This window comes from Pan paniscus, chromosome 1 (genome assembly GCF_029289425.2).
Source record: "Pan paniscus chromosome 1, NHGRI_mPanPan1-v2.0_pri, whole genome shotgun sequence".
In the NCBI taxonomy this organism is placed as follows: Eukaryota; Metazoa; Chordata; class Mammalia; order Primates; family Hominidae; genus Pan; species Pan paniscus.
The window spans coordinates 104,637,483-104,663,815 of NC_073249.2; the positions used below are offsets into that span (position 1 = coordinate 104,637,483).

General features: G+C 36.3%; 1 protein-coding gene across 1 annotated transcript; it reads left to right on the forward strand.

Annotated features, from left to right (window-relative positions):
• The first annotated feature begins 619 nt into the window (after positions 1–619).
• Positions 620–22,688, forward strand: LOC117978210 (vesicle-trafficking protein SEC22b). The gene is made up of 5 exons (XM_034951072.3): positions 620–1,662; positions 8,926–9,035; positions 14,512–14,672; positions 17,350–17,496; positions 20,701–22,688. The coding sequence occupies exons 1-5, from the start codon at positions 1,588–1,590 to the stop codon at positions 20,853–20,855; spliced, it is 648 nt and encodes a 215-aa protein (XP_034806963.1). The 5' UTR covers positions 620–1,587; the 3' UTR covers positions 20,856–22,688.
• The last annotated feature ends 3,645 nt before the right edge of the window (positions 22,689–26,333 follow it).

A 26,333-nucleotide genomic window follows, 5' to 3' on the forward strand; every position in this document is an offset into this window, starting at 1 on the left:
AAAAACCTACTTGTAACCCAAAAGCTATTGAAATAAAAATCTTTTTAATAAAGAAAATGCCACACAAAAATATTAGTTTTCGTCTAATGCTGAAGGCCAATATAAAAGGTAACAAAAGCCTGAGCTCTTTAATTAATGGGTACAAGTTAAGACAGAATCACATCAGGATTTGAAGTTGAACCTGAGCTCAAATCCTGTTCCCATCACTGCTAGCTCTCCGAGGCTTTCCTCTCAACTACAAAGTGGAGATATAATACTAAACAAGCTTACTGGGTTGCTTAACTAATATCTAGAACATACTTAACAGTTTTTCTATTAATGCGACAACTAACTGTAAGCACTTAATAAAGAGTAGTCATTATTAAGCAATGATAAATAAAAGCATTTGTATAATTCTTTTTTTAGCTTTTGAAACCCTTGCACCTAGATTTTCTCATCTAATATTCATTAAAACCCTGAAAGGCCGATCATATCCCCACTTTAGAGATGGGGACACCAAAAAACAAAGAGATGGGAACACCTAGATATATCAGAGATCCTAGTTTTTATTTTATTTATTTATTTATTTATTTATTTATTTATTTATTTATTTAGAGACAGAGTGTCGCTCTGTTGCCCAGGCTGGAGTACAGCGGCGCAACCTCGGTTCACTGCAAGCTCCGCCTCCCGGGTTCACGCCATTCTGCCTCAGCCTCTGGAGTAGCTGGGACCACAGGCGTCCGCCACCGCGCCCGGCTAATTTTTTTGTGTTTTTTTAGTAGAGACGGGGTTTCACCATGTTAGCCAGGATGGTCTCGATCTCCTGACCTCGTGATCCGCCCGCCTCGGCCTCCCAAAGTGCTCGGATTACAGGCGTGAGCCACCGCGCCCGGCCTGATCCTAGCTTTTTGTAGGTGACTGACCTAGGTGGTACAAGATGTCCTGTACTTGTTCATTTATTCACACATACAACACATATTTATTGACTTCTTACCATAAACTGTTTAAGGAGCCTGGTGGGGATACCGCATAAAGAAACAAGCAAAAATAGACAAAAATCTTTGTCTAGAAATATATAAATATAGAACATTTTATAGAATATATAACATAGAAAACAGAAAAAAATAAATATGAAAATAGCCTAATTTTCAGGGTTTTCCTTTTTTTACATACCCTTCATGGTTAACGGTTAGTGGTTAATGGGGATTACCCATTAACTCCCACCCTCCTTCCCAGCTCTCTCCCAAGACTTAGTTTCAGGAACTAGAAAATTCCGATTCAGCTTGGGTGCAATGGCCTCTCAAAGGGCGAGGCTTATTCGAAGCCTCAAATTCAGAAAACCCGGCCAGACCTTGGAAGTTAAGAAGGTGGAAGGCAGATCGCGGAACCAGTGTTCTGATAGCTGTGGTTCTCTGAGGGAAGCCAATTCTGGGGACCGGTAGTGGAAAGCTCTTGCGCTGTTTCCGGCCACCTCAGCGGGAAGCGGAGACGCAAGCAGCTGGATCTCCGGTAACTGAGCCATAGGGTATAACTGTTGTCGCGGCGGAGGAAGTGAGGACGGCGCCAACGGCCTTCCGGGCCAGTGTTGGATCCCTGTAGTTTGTGAAGATGGTGTTGCTAACAATGATCGCCCGAGTGGCGGACGGGCTCCCGCTGGCCGCCTCGATGCAGGAGGACGAACAGGTGAGCTGCTTACTCACGACCCGCGACCCCAAGTCTCTGTCAGCGCGCTTTGCCCTCAGCATCGGATTCCTTCCTAGGACCGGGAGACCTTTGTGACTTCCCGGGCACTCCCGACCTCTCTGAAGTGCGCTTTTATCTTTTGGTGTAGGAGAGACTACCGGCGAGAGGAAATCTTTCCTGAAGGAGGAGTTAAGTTTTTTGTGTTAGCTGTTTCTCTTTCGAAAAACGCTCTGGAGAAGTGGTAGCTTTGGTTGATTGTGATCACCCAGTGTTCTTTGACTCTTTAGGGACTTTGTTAAAATTCAGGATTTCTAATTTTCTGCTGCTAATAGGACTGCTGATGGATAAATCCTGGGAAAAAATCAGCCAAGTTCTTCAACTCTATAACGTGGCACCTGATCCTTGACCTAGCTTGCTGACATCTTTTGAAAGTGGGTGAGGTAATATTGCCACATAAAAGCACCTGTTAAAGTTCAGTACATCACATTCTTTCAGGATTATCCCCAGTTCCCACCTTCTCCAATACGCCGCACCACATTCCTGCAATACATTGTAACTTATTTTTTTCTTTGTCTTTCAATAACTTGAGTTTCCTAGCGGGCAAACGACGGGTCTTAATCATCTCTTTGTTATCCATACCTTTTACAATAGCTGCTTTATGCTAGTAGGTGCTCAAAAGTATACTGAACTGATTAAAAACAGCACCAACTCCAGATGTCTTAAAAGAAAGCTGTTTCGTGTTTTAGAAACACAGTGGAAATTTCTGAAGTAAGACAAGTTTCTGGAGCAAGCTTGGGAGGTTCTGAAGACAAAGCTGAGAATGGAATTTATATAATTTGTTTAAAGTGATCAATTTTATTTTACTTTTCCATACAGTCTAAGTAAAACCTTGAGCCTTAAAAAAAGATGAGATATTGAAAAAATAGTTTGCACATTTCTTCTGTTGGACTTTTCATTCATATATTAATGCAAAAAATTTTTACTGAGCACATCAAATGTGCCAGGCATAGTGTTAATGCAGGGAGTTAGAGTACACAGTCTCTACCTTTGTGGAGCTTACAGTCTAGTGGAAAAATCAGATAACCAACAAACTATTAAAATGTAGTTTAACTGCTAAGGAGAAGGAAGAGGGTTTTGTGCTTGAACATGGAAAATATATCTAAGTTGGTTTTAGGAAATCAGGAAAGTCTTCCCAGAAGGTATGACACTAAGGTAACAGTAGGATCCAGTAGTAAGGAACTATTCTATTTGGTTATATGCCTTTTTAGGTTTGATTTGGAAATATAGTTACTTTCACTTTTAGGAGAGTGGTGATACAGATAATAAAGTTGCAGGTCATGCTAAGTGAAATATATTCTATTCATTACATAAAAACAAAGTCTAATCTTTGAAATAAACTGTGAACAATTTAACATACCCCGATTTGCTAATGTGAAATGTTTTTCAGGAATACTCTAGGACCATCCTGCAGAAGGAGTGTAATTGTTCAAATGAACCTAGGAATATGATTTGAACAAAGTAGATAGTGCAGGGAAATATCCTTGAAGGATGTGTAGTTTGACTAAAAAATAGTTTTCCTACAGTGGGTGGCTGTATGTTAGGGGTAGCGGGGATGGAATCTGGTCAATTTTTAAATCATTGCATTGAATTCCAGTGTTGGCAAAGAATACAAAGTGAACTTGAAAGTCTACTTAATATTAGTGGCCCCTACTCTCTGCCGTGATACTTTATTGAAAAATTAATTGATTTATTGTTTTTTAATTATAAATTTGGTATTGATTTCATATTGGTTTATCAAGATGGGTTGCTTTGTTTAATTGACAAGGAAAGAAATTTTACACACAAATATTTTTGTGATTGTAGTGCCATAGTATTTTCCTTTAGGAATTTTGACTTTGAATAATAAAGTTTGCCTAAACTTTTAATGTCTGTAAAGATCTGAATCTTAGGCTTACTTTTACTATTTTAATAGTATACAGAACATTTATAAAAGCGCCTACTACATACCAAACACTGTGCTAAGCCTATTAAGTTCATTTTTTTATTTAATCCTCATACTACCATATTAGAACAGGTACTATTAAAATCTCCAATTATAGATAAGGAAGCTCTGAGGCTTAGAGAGGATAGATCACTTGCCTAAATTCACAGCTAATAAGTGGCATAATGAAATTTTTCATCAGGGTTTTTCCCCTTGGCACTGTTGACATTTGGGGATGGATAATTCTTTGTTATTGGGGACTGTTCTGTATATTGTGTAGGAGGTCCAGCAATATTCCTGGCCTCTACCCTCCAGATGCCAGTAGTACCACCACCCTTCCCCACTTTCTTTGTTTGTATGATGACAAAAATATTTCTAGACATTGCTAAATGTCTCATGGGGGCAAAATCACCCCAATTGAGACCCAGTGGTTTTTATTAATTTTTTGTTGACTCAGACAAAAACTTAATAACCACTGTACTTTAGTGCCTAACCACTGTACTTCACTGCCTTGTTCTAAGGCCTTTTAATGATGTCTTACCTCTTAGGAGTCCAGGAATAACTTTTTAATAAACAGATATCTCAACCAAACAGTTTTATATTTAATCACCTTAATTGTCCAGGCCAGATAATTCAATGTATTTTCATTTTTGTATGTTTTTGTTTTCTTATCAGTGTACTTTCAGTATTTACACTTATAATAGATATCATATTTTAGGTATTTACTAGGTGCCTGTACAAGCTGCCATATTACTGAAGATGGACAGTTATTCAGATAATACAATAGAGAGTAAAATTTACAAAATAATGTAGACAGAGTATTTTATACAGGGTGTTTCCTCTGTGTTTAACTGAAAATTTAGACTTAGGGCAGGAAGAGAGATGAGCTTTTCTTCTCAAATGTGGACTCCCTAACTGATACCCTGTTTATCTTTTTTCCTCATTCCTTTTATGGCATGTTTCTCCTTTTAGGATTTTTGCAATTTTTTTATCTACCTTTCTGTTCTGCCTCAAAATTATTGTATTTTCTTTCATTTTCCTCTGGCATCGTGAAGGGCAGTCCAGACTTGAAAAAAGTGTTAGATCTCACCAAATAGGCAGCAGGAAGCTCCAAGAAAGCAGATAACATGTTATACAGTTAAATTGTCTCATGCTCCCAATCACTGAGGGTTGATTAATCCACTTATTGTAACTGCTTTTAGAAGAAAGTGGTTGGTTCTTGGTGCTGCTGGTCTTTGACCAGCTGAGTTCAGTGGGTATTTAAAAATGATAAGAGCTATGAAGGCAAAAGTTGTTATTGATACAACTAGTTGTTCAGCAGTCTTAGGTGACAGCAATGAAAAGTATTGTGGTTGTGTGTCAAGTTACTACCTTCTATCTTTTGTAATATATAGATCCAAATCCTACATTTGCTGTTGGATAACCTCAAATTTGTTTCACAGTTTTTCCAGTTATTCTGATCCACTGCATTATTGGATTACTAATAGATATCTCATAATTATATCATATACAAATTTCATTAATCTTTTCTAGATGAAGTAGAAAACAGAATGAGGATATCTAAATATTTTTAGGTGGACTGGCTAACTGTGGGCCCTTTGTGACTTTGATCTTGAAAGCAAACTAAAGGTCAGTATGTAAAACAGTGGTTAGGTTGTTTTGTGAGATCTAGATCGGAGCTGCCCCATGGTTTCTTGAGCATTTCCAATGAGTTAGAATTACATAGTAAGACTTCACCTAAAAGGTGGATCTACTATTGAAACAATTTCAATTATAGAGTTAGGGTAGCATAATGCTTAGGAGTAGGGGCTCCAGGGCCAGATTGCCTGCATTCAGATCCTAGTTCCTCCCTTTTTAGCTTAGAGGCTAAAAAGTTTGACTTCTCAAGTAAAAAATTGACATAATAATTCTAATCACCTCATGAAGAATAAACGAGTTAAATAAAGTGTTCAGAACAGTGGCTGGCAGAAAGTGAACACTTAATAATTTCATTTGATCATTTCTGAAGAATCTTTTCTAATTCCATCTTGCCTTTCTTCTTCTTTTTTTTTTTTTTTTTTTTTTTTTGAGATGGAGTCTCACTCTGTTGCCCAGGCTAGAGTGCAGTGGTGTGATCTCAGCTCACTGCAACCTCCGGTCCCCAGGTTCAAATGATTCTCCTGCTTTAGCCTCCCGAGTAGCTGGGATTACAGGCACCTGCAACCCTACCCGGCTAATTTTTGTATTTTTAGTTGAGATGGGGTTTCAGCATCTTGGCCAGTCTGATCTTGAACTCCTGACCTCATCCACCTGCCTTGGCCTTGCAAAGTACTGGGATTACAGGCGTGAACCCCCATACCCAGCCTCATCTTGCCTTTCTTAAAGGTTCACAGATCAGAATTGCACATAATCGATACACTGGATGCAAATATGTAATGAATGCATGATTTTTCACATTACAAAATTAATTTGTGCATATTATAGAAAGTTCAGTAAATACATAAAAGCAAAATGACCAAAATGTTAACAGTGTTTATTAACTATAATCTGTACTCAAATTATATCCATTTTGGTGGATGACCTTAAACATATGTATGTGTGTATAACATTAAATAATAGGTAATACTGTAAGACTGTTTCACCTAATTTTTTCCACTTAACAGCGTTTAATGAATATTTTCTCATATCATTAAACTCTATACAGCATTGTTTTAATGGCTGCATAGTATTCCATTGTATGAATATGCCAGAAAGATTATTATTTAACCATGAAGATTGTGTTAGCATTGTGTTCTCAAGGATGGTAATGCTAACTGAACCAGCATGGTAAGGTGTTGGTTGGCATACCATAATCCCTATAAATACATCCCCAGTGTTGTATATTGGCAGTCTTTACATTGCTGTTTGCAAATTCCTGAAATTGCAGAATGCTTTTGGCCAGTTTCTTATAGTTGATACAGTTGTTAGTTTTTCTCTCAGGTTACAGTAATGTTTACAGTGCCTCTTGTAAAGTCAAAGGATTTGTACCAATCTGAGTGGCAATTTTTTCCATGTTTCTTCAACTAGTCCTTTTAAGATTCTCACCTGCCTTTAGCAAAAAACTTATATTTAACACCTGTGGTTGCAGTTATGTTAAAAAATACCGATGTCACAGCCCCACCTCCAAGATGCTGACTTAATTGGTTTGGTGGTGGAGACTGGGCATAAGTAGTTTTGTTTTTGAGATTTCCCCAAATGATTCTATTGTTGAAGCCAAGGTTGAAAATCACCGATCTATGTTGATATTCTTTCTTGGCACTTGAGTAGCATTCCCAACATTATTTGCATGCTTTTTATCTACTCTTGTGGGTTCAGATCTCTTCAGAATGGCACTGGGGAAACAAAAAGATTGGTAAGTACCATTCAAATTTAGGAAAATAGAATATTGTGCACTAGTTCTTATTGGCTAAAAGCATATGACGGTATTCACTCTTACTGGCTGGCCATATATTAGTAGTACTGTTTAATATGATAATTTTGATATAATTATTATAAAGTACTGTTTAATATATAAAACTGTACATACATACAGACATACATATGTTAATATAGAACTATTTCTCAAATATATAACAAATATATGTCAATAAAACAAATAATTGCCATAACAGTGGTATTAAACAAGATAAATCTACAAACTAATACCTCGACTGGACTCTGCCTATCTCCCCTGGTTCACCTCATGCTTATTCACCTTCTTATTCATATTGAAATTTCCAGTTCACCATTTTTACATATAGCTTAGAATCTTATTATCCTGTAATTGTACATTTGCTGATCTGCCACTTTATCATTTTATTATTGCTTCCTTGTTTTTATTATCAGCTTAGCAGTACGTTATCTACAATTTTAAGATATCACTTTGTACTTTATCAAAGTTAGACCTCAGATCCTGGGAGACCCTAGCATAAATACTTTTCTACTTAAATATTTAGTTATTAAACATCTGCCAAAGGGAGGCTATTCTTTCTATGTAAAATAAATAATTCCAAAATAGGATTATTTCTTTGCATCACATGGCAGTGTCCTAGTCTGGGTTACTATACAAAATACCATAAATTGGGTGGCTTATAAACGACAGAAATTGATTTTTCTAGTTCTGCAAGGTGAAGATCAAGCACCAGCAGATTTGGTGACTATTGAGGGCCTATTCCTGGTTCATAGATGTCACCTTCTGGCTGTTTCCTCACATGGTGGATGGAGCAAGCTAGCCCTCTGGGGTCTCTTATAAAGGTACTAATCGCATTCATGAGGGCTCTACCCTCATGACTTAATCACCTCCCAAAGGTCCCACTTCTTAATACCATCACTTTGGGGGGTTAGGATTTCAACATGAATTTTGTGGGGGATACCAGCAAACATTCAGACTATAGCTGGGTAGCTGGCCGAAAGCTCCCCTACCCCACATGTGGATGGAAAAACAATGTCTATTTGCTTCCCATTCTTCAGGCACTTCCTTTCCCTGTTGGATCTAGTAGATTGGAGATGCATGGTTTTCTTCTTTTGAAATGACACTGCTGTTTTTTCCAGTAGATTTGCCCCCTCTTTTTAACAAAAATAATTGTAAAAGCAGTTAGAAATTGTTCAGGAAAATATTACCTGTAATTATAACATCTGAATGCTATTATTTTCATTTTTGTCTGCATATATCCCTCGATATTCAAACTTTTGCTGTCCAAACTTGGGAACCAAATAGATTTATTCAGTAAAGGGTATCGACATCCTAATCTTTGTCTCTACCCTTGGTCATTTTTACGTAATTGCAGTCAAAGTGTTCATAATAATTTGCAGTCACGAGTACACACATTTAGTTTTGTTTAAATGCTAAAAACTGTAACACTTGTGGAAGGTTCTGCTGGATATTCCAACATAAAAATGAAATTCACCAATCTTGTTCCTAGGATATTCCCCTGAGTATAGCACATGCTGTGTAGTTCTGTGCCAATAACTGCAAATGAAATGGGTTAGGAGGAGAGTACTGTCCTAATAGTGGAAAGAACACTGGATTGAAAGTTAAGAGTGCTTAAGTGTATTTGAGGTATATGCTTTTGCTTCTTAGCAAATAACTAATGCGATCATCTTGAAGAAGTAGGGGTTAGGTCTTCCTCTGTACTCTGAAAGTAGGTTGTCTTTCCTCCGTTAAAATGAATCTTACTTACCTGTAAATGAAGGACTTCATTCAGAGTGTCCTCATAATATGGTGCTTCTCACTAATTGATAGAGCATTTTGTGGAAAATTCTTAAATGAAGATGTCTTCTTTCAGTCTGGCCGGGACCTTCAACAGTATCAGAGTCAGGCTAAGCAACTCTTTCGAAAGTTGAATGAACAGTCCCCTACCAGATGTACCTTGGAAGCAGGAGCCATGACTTTTCAGTGAGTGTAATCTTGATTTCTTTATGATCATTTAAGTGTGAAATACAGTAACAGAATGCCTGATAAAAATAATAATTTTTAAAAAGTAAAGATTACTTAAAAATGTGTCTTTTGGGAGGAGCAACTTCTCTGGCTCTAATTCTACAAAATGGACATCTTGTTGGTTTTTTCAGCATGTTTACAGTAATTTAACCTGTTAACATGTGTCTAATGAATGCTGTGCTCATCATGCAATAATAGATAACTTCTTGCTTTAGGATTGTCTTGGAGCCAGATATGTGTAGGTTAGTACCCTTGCTCAAACATTTCCTAACAGTGTAACTTTGAGCAGCTCACATAACTTCTCTAAGCCTCAGTTTCCTCTATAAAGTAGTGAAAATAAACATAGGAGGTTTTGAGAGGATTGTGAGGGAATCTGTGTGTATTATTTAGCATCTTGTCTGACACACATGGGAAAAGTCAATAATTATTAGTTATTATTATTTTGAAAAAAGAGAATTATAAAAGATAAGAGCATCTTAATCAGTGGTTATAAACGATACAGCTGATAGAGGACTCAAAGGAACATTATTGGATTTTAAATTATCTACAAATAATTGGTATTTAATGTTTAATACATGCCAAGTTTGAAGCTGACAAAATAGGAAGGATTAAAAAGGAAAAGAGTACAAGAGCATCAGAGGAAAATAAAAACGGATTAGTTAAATAATCTTTGCTATTTTAGGGACTTAGATAGTAAGATAACTTAGGCCAGGGAGGAAGCTGCTATGTTTACTTTTAAAAAACAAAACAAAAATTCTCTACCTATAAAAGACAAGTAAAAAGTACATCAAAACAAAAATAAAACCCTAGGCAATTGGCTAAGAAAATGTTGGACATTATGTTTTATGATGTATTAATTTTTATAATATCCGAAATATTTTCTAGAACTCTAATTTTCAACACCAAAAATAGTCACTCACTTAATATCTAGTATCCTCATCATGGTTTAGAGAACCAAGACCTAGGAAAGTTCTCATGGAATTGAGAAGAGATTTTCTTCTGCCTGATTCCTTTAGGACATTCATAATCTCATATCATCCTTTATTTCCATCCAAGAGCTATTAAGGGTTTATTCTTTGCCAGACCTTATATTGAGTCCTGCATTTAATGTCCATACCTTTTAACAAAACTGTTCTCTTAGTACAGAGAGAGACATATACTCAAACAAGTATACTATAATATCTTAATTGAAAAGATGCTGTAAATTGGATTTAAATGAAATGTTTTGGGAACAGAGAGAAGGAAGGAACAAATTCCCATTTGTAGGGGGTAAGTTTGAAGAAATGGGACAGAGGAGGGGAGTATATATAAAGAAGTTTCACAGAAAAAATTATGGTAGAATTGAACATATGAAAATGAACAGGATTTCTCCAGGTATTTAAAAGAGCATTAACGGTTAGAAAAAACAATATAAGCAGAAGTCCACAAATATGTAAAGAACCTAGCATGTTGGAAAACAGTCCGCCATTTGGTTTATTAAAATATATGATAGAATGTTGCTTACACTTGTTTTGAAAGGCTGTAAATATAATACCATGGAGTATGATTTTATTTTGTAGGTATTAGGGAACCCTTAGAGTTTGTAAGCAGGGTAATATGGTCATCTGTAGTCTCTGGGAATAAAACTGATGGTATAGAAGATGGTGTAGACTAAAAGCAAAAAGACCAGTTAACTCAGGTGCCCAAGCAAGGAACAAGACAGCTGTATTATTAATATTATTTTAAGGGGCCTGAGAGATCATATAATAGTCTTTATCCTTTATGGAGCCCTAGGATGCCTCAGGAGCCACATAGAAAGGGCAAGGATGGGAGTATATATAATGCTTTGGGCCCCTAAACTCCTCCTTATGTTTTAAATTTTTTCCTTTTATTTTCAGTTGACATGTAATAATTATACATATTTATGGGATACAGAGTGATATTTCAATACATGTATACAATGTGTAATCAAATCAGAGTAATTAGCATATTCATCACCTCAAACATTTATCATTTCTTTGTGTTGTGAACCTTCAAAATCTTGTAGCTTTTTGAAAATACGTGGTAAGTTATAGTTAGCCATATTCACCCTACAGTTCTGCAGAACACCGGAACTCATTCTTCCTATCCAGTTGTAATTTTTTATCCATTAACTTGCCTCTGCCCATCCTCCCCTTCTATCTACCTTTCCCCACTTCTAATACCCACAATTCTACTCTCTACTTCCATGAGCTCAAAAATTTTTTTTGGCTCCTACATATGAATGAGAACATGCCATATTTATCTTTCTGTGCATGACTGATTTTACTTAACGTAATGTCGTCCAGATTTATCCATGTTGCTAATGATAGAAATTCATTCTTTTTTATGGCTGAATAGTATTCCATGGTGTGTGTGTGTGTGTGTGTGTGTGTAAAACACTTTTAAAATCCATTATTCTCTTGATGGACATTTCTCTTGATTATCTATCCATAGATATTATGAATGGTGCTGCCGTAAACATGGGGGTACAGATAAGTTTTTAACATAATGAGTTTTTTTCCTTTGGAGAAATACCCAGCAGTGGGATTGCTAGATTGTATGGTAGTTCTGTTTTTAGTTTTTTGAGAAACCTCCATACTGTTTTCCATAGTGTATAAAAGTTCTCTTTTCTCTTCATCCTCGACAGCATTTATTGACTTTTGTCTTTTTAATAGACATTTTAACTGGGGTGAAATAATATGTCATTGTGGTTTTTATTTACATTTACCTGAAGATTAGTGATGTTGAGCATTTTTTCATATACTTGGCCATTCGCATGTCTTTTGAGAAATGTCAATTCTGTTCCTTGCCTACTTTTTAATTGAATTATTTTTGGTTTTGCTGTTGAGTTGTTTGAGTTCCTCGTATGTTCTGGATATTAGTTCCTCATCAGATGAATGAAACTAGGTCCCTATCTCATCATATACAAAAATCAACTTAAAGTAGATTAAAGACTTAAGCATAAGACCCTAAACTATAAAACTACTAGAAGAAAACATAGGGGAAATGCTTCAGGACATGAACCTGGGCAAAGACTTTATGGCAAAAACTTCAAAGCACAGGCAACAGAAAAGAAAGTAGACAAATGGGACTGTATTAAACTAAAAGCTTCTGCACAGCAAAGGAAACAACACAGTGAAGAGACAACTTGCACAATGGGAGAAAATATTTGCAAACTCCTACTTAAACTAAAGAACCTCTGATTTTATCTGATACATACATTGGCCTTCTGAATATAAGTTTTGCTTGTTATATATACATATTCCATATATAAATATATATATTTGCATGTGTGTGTGTGTATACTAAAAAGAAGTTGGAAAACCACTTAGTAGCCTAACATTTTTCTAAGAATTTCTCAGATGTGTAATCATATAGCCCCTTCCAGAGTGCATGGGCGCTCATCATCACAAAAGAAAGTCAGTTCCATTGTTGAAAAGTTTCCAGTTGATTACAGAGTTCTCCTGGACTGTAAATTAAGGAGTCTTATTAGTCTTGTACCCAGTAAACATTATGTCATTAACCTTACATTTCTATCCACAGAAATTTCCAGTTCCAGTGTTTTCCTTTGTGGCTGGAAAGAGTTTAAATATGTGTATGCTAGTTTACCATATAGAATCAAAGGGTGGATGGAGTCACAACTCTGAATTTTTCAAGAAAAACTCTTAAGTATTAAGCAAAAAACAAATAACCCCATTTAAAAAATGGACAAAAGACATGAACAGACATTTCTCAGAACATACTAGAGGCTAGCAAACTAATGAAAAAATGCACATCACTAATTATTGGAGAAATGCAAATCAAAACCACTATAAGATACCATCTCACAACAGTCACAGGGCTATTATTAAAAAGTCAAAAAACAACAGATGCTGATGAGGCTGTGGAGAAAAAGGAATTGCTTATACACTGTTTGTGGGAATGTAAATTCAGCCACTGTGGAAAGCAGTTTAGAGATTTTTCAAAGAACTTAAAACAGAACTACCATTAGACCCAGCAAACCCATTAATGGGTTTATATCCAAAAGGAAACAAATCTTTCTACCAAAAATCATGCACTTGCATATTCATTGCAGCACTATTCACAATAGCAAAGATATCAACCTAGGTACATGTTAGTGGTGGATTGGATAAAGAAAATGTAGTGTATATATACAGTATGGAATACTATGCAGTCGTAAAAAGAAATGAAATCATGTCCTTTGCAGCAACATGAATGGAGCTGGAAGTCATTACCTAAGTGAATTAATGCAGGAACAGAAAACTAAATACTGTATATTCTCATTTATAAGTTTATAAGCTAAACATTGGGCACTCATGGACATAAATATACTGAGGACTTACTAGAAGAGGAGGGAAGGAGGGGGCAGGGGTTGAAAAACCATTAGGTAGTATGCTTAGTACTTGGGTGACGGGATTGTTTGTACCCCAAACCTCGGCATTACGCAATATACCCAGGTAACAAACCCGCACGTATACATCCTCAAGCTAAAATAAAAGTTTAAAATGTTAGTTGAAGAATTGTGTAATGGGCTGGGTCCGGTGGCTTACACTGTAATCTCAGCACTTTGGGAGACTGAATTGGGTGGATCGATTGAGGTCACGAGTTTCAGACCAGCCTGGCCAAAATGGTGAAACCCCATCTCTACTAAAAATACAAAAATTAGCTGGGTGTGGTGGTGGGTGTCTGTAATCCCAGCTATTTGTGAAGCTGAGGCGTGAGAATCACCTGAACCTGGGAGGCAGAGATTGCTGTAACTGAGATCATGCCACTGCACTCCAGCCTGGGTAATCTGGGTGATGGAAAGAGCCCTGTCTCAAAAAAAAAAAAAAAAAGAGAATCTACTGGATGAAAAATTATAATAAATATGTCTAAATACTCCTTTTAGAATATACGGCTAATAGGCTGGGCGCAGTGGCTCACGCCTGTAATCCCAGCACTTTGGGAGGCTGAGGCGGGCGGATCACGAGGTCAAGATATCAAGACCATCCTGGCCAACAAACATGGTGAAACCCCGTCTCTACTAAAAATACAAAAATTAGCTGGGCATAGTGGCGCACGCCTGTAGTCCCAGCTGCTCGGGAGGCTGAGGCAGGAGAATGGCTTGAACCTGGGAGGCGGAGGTTGCAGTGAGCCGAGATAATGCCACTGCACTCCAGCCCGGGGGACAGAGCGAGACTCCGTCTCAAAAAAAAAAAAGAAAAAAAAAAAAAACCAAAAACAACAAAAAAAAGAATATACATCTAATAATGGGAAGATGTTTGCTTTCTGATTCCAAGGATTTGCGGTTTTAAATTGACTCTCGTTTAGCCAGCCTCAAAGTGTTTAGGCTAGATTTTTTAAAAAGTTTGCATGGTACAGAGATTCTGCTTTAACCTGTTGTCAGTGCTATTACTTTACAGACAACTTTGTCTTGCTTTTTATGTCTCACCAGCTACATTATTGAGCAGGGGGTGTGTTATTTGGTTTTATGTGAAGCTGCCTTCCCTAAGAAGTTGGCTTTTGCCTACCTAGAAGATTTGCACTCAGAATTTGATGAACAGCATGGAAAGAAGGTGCCCACTGTGTCCCGACCCTATTCCTTTATTGAATTTGGTAAGTTTTTGCCCCTCACTTCTCTCTATCAAGGGAGCAAACAATATGGAGAAGCTATTTGTTACACTGATTTAATATTTATACATTTTTTCTGATGTTTACTTGCTGAAGTTTTAGCTTCTGCTTCCTTTTCCATTCCACTTCTTTTTGTCTTTTTGAGTGACTAAGGCTTTGTTCTGAAAAGTAATTTTCTCTAGTCTTTTGATCTTTCCCCCATAGAAATTGTTGCCTTTTGCCCTTTCTGTTATTTGGTTTGATTCTTCTTTAGAGTCACATGTGACAGGAACTGTGCCTAAAGATCTACTTGATTGGCATGTAATGGCTGAGTTTTTCTTTACCCCAGTCCACAGACTCACACTCACAATAAGGCTCATTTTATGGAGATCAGAATTGGGAAATCAGAAAGAATGATGTTTTGTTTCTTTTAGTAGAATAAGATCCTCTAATTAAAAAAACATAACAAAGAAATAGAAGATACCTGGTACTCATGGTATTGGGGTATAATATTTACTACATTCAGGAATAGTGAGCATAGGTGTCTGTATTTGTACAAGAATTATAGAAAGACTAATTACTAATCAGACCTGGTAAAGTATCTGATGGTAAGGGATCAAAGGAAATGTCCTAAGTACAGTAAGTACAGGGAGTGAGAACAAGTAGGATCAGGCTATATCGCTGAAATTTTTAGTTAAAAGAGAAATTGGTTTTACTGGCTTAGAATTTTTGAAGTGTTTCAAGTTTGCTAGATAAATGGGTCATCTTGCTTTGGAAAAACACTCTAATGTTTCATAACTATATACTCTCCAAGTGCTGCTTTATATAATGTCCAGTTTTTCAAATTTTATTTTTATAGACAGTAATACTCCCATAAACCTCCCTCAAAAATAAGACAAATGTATCAGGGTCATACAGGAAACAGATGGCACACCCAAATTAGCTTAAGGGATTATATACAAAGGTATGACTAGGCTGTAGGAGAATTACAAGGTACAGTAACCTCTGACCAGTAGCATACTGGTTGTTACCATCCCTAGGCCTGAATGTATAAGGGGGAGGAGCAGTTTCTGAAACTGAAAAGGAGAAAATTTCTAGAGAAGGCCAACCTGAGAGGAGCGTAACTTTTGGTAGAGGGATACTTCCAGAAGAAGGTTATTTCCTTCTCTGAAAGAAGCCAGGGGAATAAATACCCGGACATCACTCACTGTCTGTTCTCCTTCTTCCCTACTGTTGGGGCTTCTTCATTGCCTGAACCTAACTGGCACAGAGCAAGGAGTCTATTGAGGCGCTTCATCCAAGTCAGCTTCCCAGTGCAGAAAGCAAGGTGCAGGAGGGCAGAGAGGAGATCTAAAGAGGCAAAAGAAAGGGGTACAGCACACTTAAATTAAGATTTTTGCCAAAAGTTGAAAATATCTTTAATAATAAGTCATTCTTCCTATAGTTTTGAGAAATACTGATATGAGCAAAAGATGGATGAGACTTCAGTTTTTATTTATTTATTTATTTACTTAGAGACAGAGTCTCGCTCTGTTGCCCAGGCTGGAGTGCAGTGGCATGCTTTTGGCTAACTGCAACCTCTGCCTCCTAGGTTCAAGTGATTCTTGTGCCTCAGCCTCCTGAATAGCTGGGACTAGAGGTGCACGCTGCCATGCCCAGCTAGCTAATTTCGGTATTTTTGGTAGAGATGGGAGTTTTGCCTTGTTGGCCAGGCTGGTCTCGAATTACTGGCCTCAAGTGATCCACCCATCTTGGCCTCCCAAAATGCTGGGATTTATACATGTGAGACACAGTGCCTGGCCGAGACTTCAGTTCAGTTTTATATTGGTATTTTGGAAAACTCCCTATTACATATTTGCTTTACCTGAGGTTTAAGAATGGAATGAAACTGGGAATGTATATTAGAGAAAATAAGGTAAAGTTTCTCAGCTTTTTAATGATCATGAACCCATTTGCCATGTTAGGCTGTAATAATGCTAGAGTGTTACCAGCATCCTTTTAAGGAATGTGTAGAGGTAAGTAACACTTAGCCTAAGGGTCCTCAGAATACTGTTTGAACATTTCCGTTTTCAGGAAAGGCTTACTATAGTGGGTCTTAATTTCTCTAAGGATTCTGATAGCAGCCTTAGATAGCAAATACTTCTAACTCAAAGGTATTCAAAGGACATTTCTCCTGAATGGTCGTCTAATTATACCTTTACATCTTACAAATGAAATAATCAAAGCCTAGATTTTGATATTCAACCAAGAGTTTGGTTAACCATGGACAGTGGCAAATCCAGGAATAAACTCAGAACTGTTTTGGTTTTTTTTTGTTTTGTTTTTGAGACAGAGTCTTGCTCTGTCACCCAGGCTAAAGTGTGGTGGCGTGATCTTGGCTCACTGCAACCTCTGCCTCCCAAGTTCAAGTGATTCTCCTGGCTCAGCCTCCTGAGTAGCTGGGATTATAGGCGTGTGCCGCCACGCCTGGCTAACTTTTTATATTTTTAGTAGAGACGGGGTTTCACTGTGTTAGCCGGGATGGTCTCGATTTCCTGACCTCATGATCCACCTGCCTTGGCCTCCCAAAGTGCTGGGATTACAGGTGTGAGCCACCGCGCCCGGCCAACTCAGAACTTTTAATTTCCTACCTCAGTACTTTGATGGCCATGAAAGAAATGGTCAGTTTTCTTCATCATTCTAGATACTTTCATTCAGAAAACCAAGAAGCTCTACATTGACAGTCGTGCTCGAAGAAACCTAGGCTCCATCAACACTGAATTGCAAGATGTACAGAGGATCATGGTGGCCAATATCGAAGAAGTGTTACAACGAGGAGAAGCACTCTCAGGTATCTAAAAGCAATGAGTCTTACGAAGAAATGGTTCTCATTCCATAGACAAGGATAGCTTATTTTGCAGTGCCTTTCATGCTATTAGATTCTACCTAGAACTGTTAAGAATTTATCTCCCAGAAGTACATTACATTACAATGCTTCCAATATGATATTTTTTTTCCTAGCATGATTAGTTTTTGTTGAGTTGGAACAGTGTAAAGGACTCATCCATATTAGAAGCAATGATTATTTCTAAGATATTCACAAAATTAATTAAATTATATAACTTGTATAAATTAAGGGAAATGAATGAGAGAAAACTCAACGATGTATTGCAGTCGTTTTTTGAGTAGCCTCTTTGGGAGACTTTACTGCTGCCAGATCAATCTTTATAAAATGCCATTTTCATCAAGGCATTCCTCTCTGAAAAACTTTTAAATCTGGGGCTACAAGATAAGATCCAGTCTGACTTATTTTTCCGTCAGTCAGCCATTGTTATTGAGAGCTTGTTATTTGTAAGGCATTGTGCTCTACATATGGAAAATAAGGAAGATGCAAATGTCTGTCATTCTCTAGTTCACAAACACTCTTCTGTAGCCACACCAGCTTCTTTACTATCCTTAGTGGTCTATTCTGCCTTATGCTGGACCTGTTCTGTAAGACCTCCATAAGAACTGTCTCTTTAAAGAACCTTTCTCTGATCCTTATAGCCTGTATCACATTAATCTCTTCTGTACTTTAAACTCCTAAAGCACTTAGTAACATAATGGTTTTAGCACATATTACATGTATGTGTGTTTACCTAATTTACCTTAAATATATTTATTAAATACCTCTTACCATATTAAATATATATTTAATATATATTAAATATATTTCCATATAACATAAGTATCTATTTCATATATTTATATTAAAGTAGGCAAACATATTTGGATAATTAAATATTTTTATATAATTTCATATATTTTTTTGAGACAGAGTCTTGTTCTGTTGCCCAGGCTGGAGTGCAATGGCACGATCTTGGCTCACTGCAACCTCCATCTCCTGGGTTCAAGCGATCTTCCCACCTTATCCTCCTGAGTAGCTGGGGCTACAGGCATGTGCCACCATGCCTGGCTAATTTTTGTATTTTCTTAGTAGAGATGGGGTTTTGCCATGTTGTTCAGGCTGGTCACAAACTCCAGGGCTCAAGCAATCCACTCACTTCAGCTTCCCAAAGTGCTGGGATTACAGGCATGAGCCACAACACCCAGCCCTTTATATAATTTTAAAAGTGTAGGTAATTAGGTAAAATTAGGTTAAAAGTATATGTATATTTACCTGATATTTAAATATTACCTAAGTGTTTAATGTGGACATGTAAGCTCTTTAAAGATAGTGCTTATGTATTTTATATCTGTTTCACATTCTTCTTATATATCCCCCACAGAAATGGTCACAAATAGGTTCCTTAATAAGTATTTTTGAGTTCAACCATGCTATATATTCATTAGTAAGTGAGTTTTCTTTTATTATGAACTACAAACTTTAACCTTTTTTTGAGTAGTGAGCAGTTATTCATTTACCTTCACACTCTTTAAATACCAAATTTTGAGTGAGTGAGTGTGTAAGGTTTTGTCATACAGACTTGCAATTCCTATATGGGATAAAGTAGACAGGCACAGGAATTTTTCTTGTATCACTCATGCAAGACTCTAAATTCCTTAAAGGCAGGGATCATGTACATTTTGATCACTGTTGTATCCTCAGCACTTCACATGGTGCCTGTCACGTAAATATTTGTTAAATGACTTCTCCAAGCAATAGCTTTGTCTTTATGTTATCCTGTATTTCAAAATGTTCATATATAAATTCTCTCAACTATGACTTGTTTCATAGGGTCTAATAATTGTCCCTCTGCTGAGTTATTCTCAGCAGATTTAGATTCATTTAGCAAATGTTTATTGAGCACTAACTATATACCAGGCCCTGTTCTGGGCATTCAGGATATAGCAGCAAACACAGTAATTTAAAATCCCTGTCCAGTGGAGTGTATATTCTTGTAGGCTCTGTAAAAAAGATGCCCTGTGCATTGTCATGGTTATTTCTCACTCCCTGACTCTTCTTCCGTGACTAGATGTTTTTCTTACTCATGTGATCAGTTGCTAATTCAAACATGGCTGTCATGCCTGTGTTATTAAGTAACGCCATGTTTCCCAATCAAAACCAGTCTCTATTAAGCAACTCCAAATATTCCAAAAGCATTCTTTAAGGAAGAAACAACCAGATTGCAAAATAGTTTTTTCTGAAATTTAAAGAAGTGAAAAGTTTGATCAGAATTTATTATGTCAAATGGAGAGTTTGTGTTTATTATTAAAATATGCCCTATATTTTAATATGGTCTAGCTTGTGTCTATCTGGCTATTTCTCTAAGTGTTTAGTTAACTGTTATAAGAAGATAACAACATTACAAATGTCCTTGGGGGTGAAAAAACTTGCCAGAAAATACTAAAAATAATTTACTTGGGTTTTTTTTTTTGTAGTACTTATTGTATTTTAGTTACAACTTTCCTATGTCTATTGAAATATAAATCCTGATAGCTTTAACTTCATAGTAGTCTCTACTATGTGGAGAATCTTAGAAATGTTAGCAGTCATCATTGAAGTATAGCTTAAGACTGTGTTTGGTTAATTGAATTTTCTGGTTATCTGAGTTTGTTTTACATGGATTATCATTATCGTTTTTCAAAATATAAGAGAATATGATTCAGACCATTAGAAGATTATGAAGATAATAATTATTGACATGTAATAATTATTATAATTTATCATGTGCAGGCATTATTGCTCACTTTACAGGCAATCTCATGTACATACAACCTTATGACATAGTTACTGTTATTATCCCCAATTATAGATGAAGAAACTAGGTTTTAAATAGGTTACATGACTTGACCAATGTCACATAACTGGTACAGGTGATATCTGAACCAAAGAGTCTGAGGCCAGAACCTGCACTTCTAACCACCTTACTATATAGCCTCAAAAATTCAGACATAATCTGATCAGCATCATCAGTTAATTAGTATATGCAATGTTAGCCTTAAAATAAAAATGATGATTTAAGATTCATGGTTGTTGCAGTGCTGCTCATTTTGGTTATTTTTAATGCCTTAATACTTTCGGTAAAATACTTCCAGGGACTAATTAATGTTTTCCTTTTTTCCTCTTTGACAGCATTGGATTCAAAGGCTAACAATTTGTCCAGTCTGTCCAAGAAATACCGCCAGGATGCGAAGTACTTGAACATGCGTTCCACTTATGCCAAACTTGCAGCAGTAGCTGTATTTTTCATCATGTTAATAGTGTATGTCCGATTCTGGTGGCTGTGAAATAATGAATACAGTCACTGGTAAGGGAGAACCTAGAACCCAGTAGGTGTATATTTTCAGGAAACTGAGCTCACAGAGATGTGTATTAGAATCCAAGTGGAACTTCTGCCTCTAAAGACCTTGCAAGGAAAGAGATGTCCTGAAAATGAAAGGTTGCACCTCATTTAATGAAGCTTACCCTATGTAGAAAGTCTCTTTCGGGGGCAGAGGCTTTCTCTGGGTGCCAGGCCATATATATTAGGGAATAGTAGATTGTTATTTCGTTTTTTCCCTCCCAGTGCATTTTAAAAACAGCACTGGCTGGGGCATTCTCATTCTCTGATGGAGCCATCAGTGAGATTTAACTTAGTCAACCTGTGCTAGCATTCTGAAATTCCTTCAAAGAAGGCAGTCCTTTGGGAAGGTGTTTTTTTTTTTTTGGACTCTAATCAACATTCCTTTTGTTGGTGACATTTGTGATTTTCAGTAATCTGAGTTTTTGATGGCCTTTTAAACAAGAGTCCAGTATGTGAAGGTTAATTGCTGTGCTCCACAGATCTTGTCTATTGGCCCCTGTAGACAAGGAAAACAACAAATTTGTTGTTTTCCTTTTATAATTTGCTTATTGCACAATTGCTTTAGGGTAAGTGAATTATATTAAGATGCCTTGAAATTATAGCACTCCTTGATTAAGAAGCTAAAATGTTTCTCTCATTTACTCCTTAAACAAAAGACTTAAATTAGTTTGGGTCATTATTACTTTTATTTTGCAGCATTTGGTTTGTTATTAGTGTAAGAGCAAGTATAGGATATGGAGAGGCCCCTGGCTTCATGAGAACAAAGGAAGGCCCAGGTTATAATTACAGCTTTCTCCTGCCCCTTCTTTACTTTCTCTACCACAATTTTCTCCACTGTTTGTTTTCCTCTTGCCACAATTTGCTAACATTTAAAAAATTTTCCTGCACCCAGTAGTTTCATATCCTGTAGACATCCTCTTAGGACATTCTCAAATTTCAAAATAAAAAATATTCATCTATGTAGTTAATAAAATTTAAAGTTTTTGCAGATCAACTACTCAAACTACTAAATACATTTACCTGAGAAAAAGTCTCTGAGAGCACTTCATTCCTGTTTTAGTTCATGTAAATTCTCTGAGAATGTTCTGGAGATAGAGATAGATAACTCATTTACAGTGGTTTCTATTAACTAATTAAAGTACCCATGATTTTTTCCTTTTCTGCTCAGGGATGATGGGGATTTCCTTTTACCTTCTGAGGTAGAATTTTTTAATGGGGAAAATAGGCCTTTTAAATATTATTGCCAGGGTCTACAATATAACTTAAAATTCCTGTACATACTGCAAATATTTCTTTAAATTGCACAGGAAAATGAGCGAACTTTTTATTTCTTAATATCTTTGGCAAAAAACTTTAACCAGTAAGCAATTTTATCACCCTGAGGGATCATCAAAGATACTATCCTGATTCCTGGTAAGGAAAAATATATTATTTCCTTATAACAAGGCAAGGAGAAATGCTATTTTATTCCTGATAATTTATATAACTAGAATAATTTTTTTCCTTTCTTTTATGGACCTAAATCTGCCAATTGGGAATTTTGTGCATGAAATATGAAGTTACTTTTTATGGATAATCAGTGCTTTTAAGTCCCTAAAAGGCTCCTGCTGAAGTAATGATGATGTTGATAATAAAAGCCTTTGAAAGGCTGAAAACCTACATAGTGGTACCATAGTATTTGGAGCTTCTATAGGAGTGGAGAGGGGCAGCTCATTGTTGAGAGTTGCATGCTGCAACCTAATGGTCAGCAATGAAATAAATACTTGTAGAATGTTCACTTCAGTGTGAAGTTTTGTTATCTAGTTAATTTATATACATATATCCTTTGTAGATACATTTCTATCTAATCTTGTTGGGCTAATTAAGAAATAAGGGGTGGGGTAATTGTCAACAAAGGAAGAAGAAAGTGGTTTAAGATCAGGGCAGCAGAAAAATTAGAGAACAAGAATATCATAATATGGCTCCTGGTTTTCTTTATAAGAGGCAGTGGGAAGATCTGACTAGATGAAATGTATCATCAACCAAACTGGCATCTAAAACAGAATGGGATAAATACTGTATGGGGTTATTGGAAGCATATTAAGAAAGGACACCTAATTTATTTTGGGAAGAAGTATGTTAAGAGAAGACTTTCTAGAGAAGGAGAATGGGGCATTCTAGGAAGAGTCAATGGCATGTGCAAAGGCATGAATAAAGACAGCGAGGCATATTTTGGAAATGTAACAGCTTGGTTCAGCTTAGCCCATAGGGTAAGCATAGACAACAGAGGAGACTTGAGGAATGAGAACTAGATGGGTACACTATCATAAAGGGACTTGTCTATCATGCTGAGGAGTTTAGACCATCTTAATGGTAATGGCCAAGGATGGCATCAGATTTGTAGTTTCAAGTGATCATAATATTGGCATAAAAGATAGATTAGGGAGGAAGCCTGAAGTAGGGAGATGAAAATAAGGAGCCATCAAAGGCAGAATGAAACTTAGGCAGATTTCAAGTGATTTTCAAAAATGATGTGATCAGAGGTACCAGATAATAACTATTACGTAACACTTTCTTTGTTAGGAGCTTATTTCTCACACTGACCAAAGCTTTTGAAGTAAGTACTCTTTACACCACTATATAAATAAACCTTACAAAGGATTCTGCTTTCAGGCATGAGAGAGTTAAGTCATTTGCCCAAAGTCACAGAGTTAGAAAGTAATAGAGCTAAGATTTGAACCTAGGCAGTTTGGCTCCAGAGTCTGTGCTCTTACACTATATTACCACCAAGAGGTCAAATAAATACCAAAGAATGTATTTTCGAATTTAACAATGAGGAACTTAATCATACAGGCAGAAGTAATTCCAGAGCACTGGAGACAGAAGCCAGATTGCCATATGGGTTAAAGAGTGTGTAAACCACTAGGAAGTAAAGACATAGAACTACTCTCACAAGTGCTTTTCTGGTTATTGTGACGCTGAACTTCATGGCTTGTTTTAATTAAGACATCTTACAAGTGTCAAAATTTGGAAATATTTGGACACTGTACACTCTGGTTATTTAAATGTCTAACAATGGTTCTTGAGCATTTTGAGAAACCTTTGAAAATCTGATGAAAGGTATGTGCCATTACTCTAGAAAAATGTTCCTGTGTACATGCACATCAAGTATCACATACTGTTTCAGGCTGTTCAAAGACTACAAAGTCTGTTCATGACCTAATGGTCCATGTTCCCTCAGTTAAGAGCTCCAGAGATAAAGGATGTGGAACTCAAAGGTAAGTACCCAGAGCCTTGAAAACTCCATTTGTGACTTGGAAGAATTCTACAGTTTGAATTAACTTTGTGGAGAGAGATGTATTTTTGAAAAATTGTGTGTACCAAAAAAATTTCATATCAAATAATATTTTCCTGTAGTGCATTCAAGGATCTGGTTCCACAGCAAAAAATTGTTTTGGTCTCAGTTCCTCAAAATCACATTTAAGGAGCTTGAGATTTATATTTTCTACTTAATAAGTCTTACAAAAGCAAGTTAAGGAAAATGGACAATCATTTCTGCACATATAGGGTTTAATAAAACATGTATAATAAAATATCTCATATTTTAAATTTCCACCTTATTGGTAGCTTTCATGACAAAGGGCTAGGGTGCTGGTGGCCATACAATTAAGGTTTTTGGTTAGTTAGTTAGCAGAACTGACTGACTCCTACCTGGTGGGTTTTTCTTTTGTTTAGTTGGTTGGTTGGTTGGTTTTTTCCCAGATGGCTCAGGAGGAAGATAAATAGCAGTCATTGTATGTGTGACAGAGTTTGAGATAGAATGAGCATATTGAATCTCACATCCTATTCTTATTACTGTCAGGCAGCGTTGACCTAGCAGTATAAAACTATCTGAAGCAATGTAGTCACTCAGTTCTCATAAAGTTTATTTCAAGTACTGTAACAATTCATGTTTGCATTAGAAAAGTCACTAGAAATTTGACTTCCATATAGTAATCTATACTTTTTTTCTCTCATTTACTTCATTTTTTGAGCCGTAAGTGTAAGGCATTTTGCTGGTATTATTACAATGGTTATGAGGAGTTTCTTTGCTTGCCCAAGGTCACATAGCTAGCAAGTTAAAGTAGATTCAAATCCAGGCCTGCTAGACACCAAATTATTATTTAAGAGTACTTTTCACTACTCCTAAATAATGACACAGATATGTTTGTCTTACACATTTCACTTTATTGTCAAGTTATTAGTATGTTTATTTTCAAAAGGTATTTTTTTGCAATTTCTTTTTATTGTTCCGTACTTTTTAAATTTACTTCATTATCACATCTTCCTTTATTCTTTTTAAATAGTTTTTGCTTTTGTTATTTTGTTTTCCCTTTTTTACTCTTGGTTTGTAATACATCTTTCCTTATTTGCTCCTTTCTCATTTGATCTCAATGTTAATCCAACTGTTTTCCACATCTGCTTCACTAAAATTTTAGCCCTTAAAAAAAAATTCCTGTTTTTCCTATCTCCTTTTGCCCATTCTCTTCTCCTTGCCTCACTTCTTTTATCTTTTTCCATTTTACTTTCATTTTTTGTTTCTCTAGATGTTGTTTTGACATATGAGTTAATGTACTGCTACAATTTGCATCTGTAAATTAGAGCTTCAGAATCAACTGAGTGTATTTATTCTTTATTTTTAGGCCTAAATTTATCTTACCTTTTATTGATTTTATAATATACTATACTCTTTCATTTTAGTCTGCATATGTTAGCCAAAGAAGATATGCCCCTGTTTTAAGAAATCTCTGTAAAAAATGTCTAGCATGACATGAATTCTTCAAGAAACAAGCTCTTCTAGTTTGTCTTCTATATTTAGAGCTTCAACAGTTACCTATATTACTGGTAACTCCCAAATATACCTTCAAACTTGTTTTTTGGGCCCAAGTTTTTTGCTTCTTATATATCTGTTTTGAATATCCCATAAATAATTGCATCTAAAACATACCTCCACTCCATTGTTCTCAAAGATAAAACCAAACCTGTGCTTCTTCTTATATTTCTAGTATTTAAGCGTCACCTGCCACCCCTTTACCTGAGCTACAAGTCACGAATTGCATTAGACTCCACTGCTTTCTTCTTTCACCTCTAACTAGACTATTAACCAAAAATTTTTTAATATAACTTTCAAAAGGTATTTTATTACATCATTTCCATCCTTTATGTTTGGGCTCAAGCACTCATTAACTTTAACATGGATTCTTGGAGTACCCTCCTTACTGATTTTGTTACACATGTCCCTCTTTTAGTCAGTACTACCGTGATAATACCATGGATAATAATTTTTTTATTTTTATTTTTAGTCTTGCTCTGTCGCCCAGGCTAGAGTGCAGTGGCGCGATCTCAGCTCACTGCAACCTCCACCTCCCGGGTTCAAGTGATTCTCCTGCCTCAGCCTACTGAG

What these genes read in the sequence shown, in the direction of transcription:
- LOC117978210 (XM_034951072.3), top strand. Translation starts at nt 1,588, where the DNA reads ATGGTGTTGCTAACAATGATCGCCCGAGTGGCGGACGGGCTCCCGCTG. An exon ending in CTATTCCTTTATTGAATTTG is followed by an intron (nt 14,673 to 17,349) that starts GTAAGTTTTTGC and finishes TCATCATTCTAG; the next exon opens with ATACTTTCATTCAGAAAACC. An exon ending in ACGAGGAGAAGCACTCTCAG is followed by an intron (nt 17,497 to 20,700) that starts GTATCTAAAAGC and finishes CCTCTTTGACAG; the next exon opens with CATTGGATTCAAAGGCTAAC.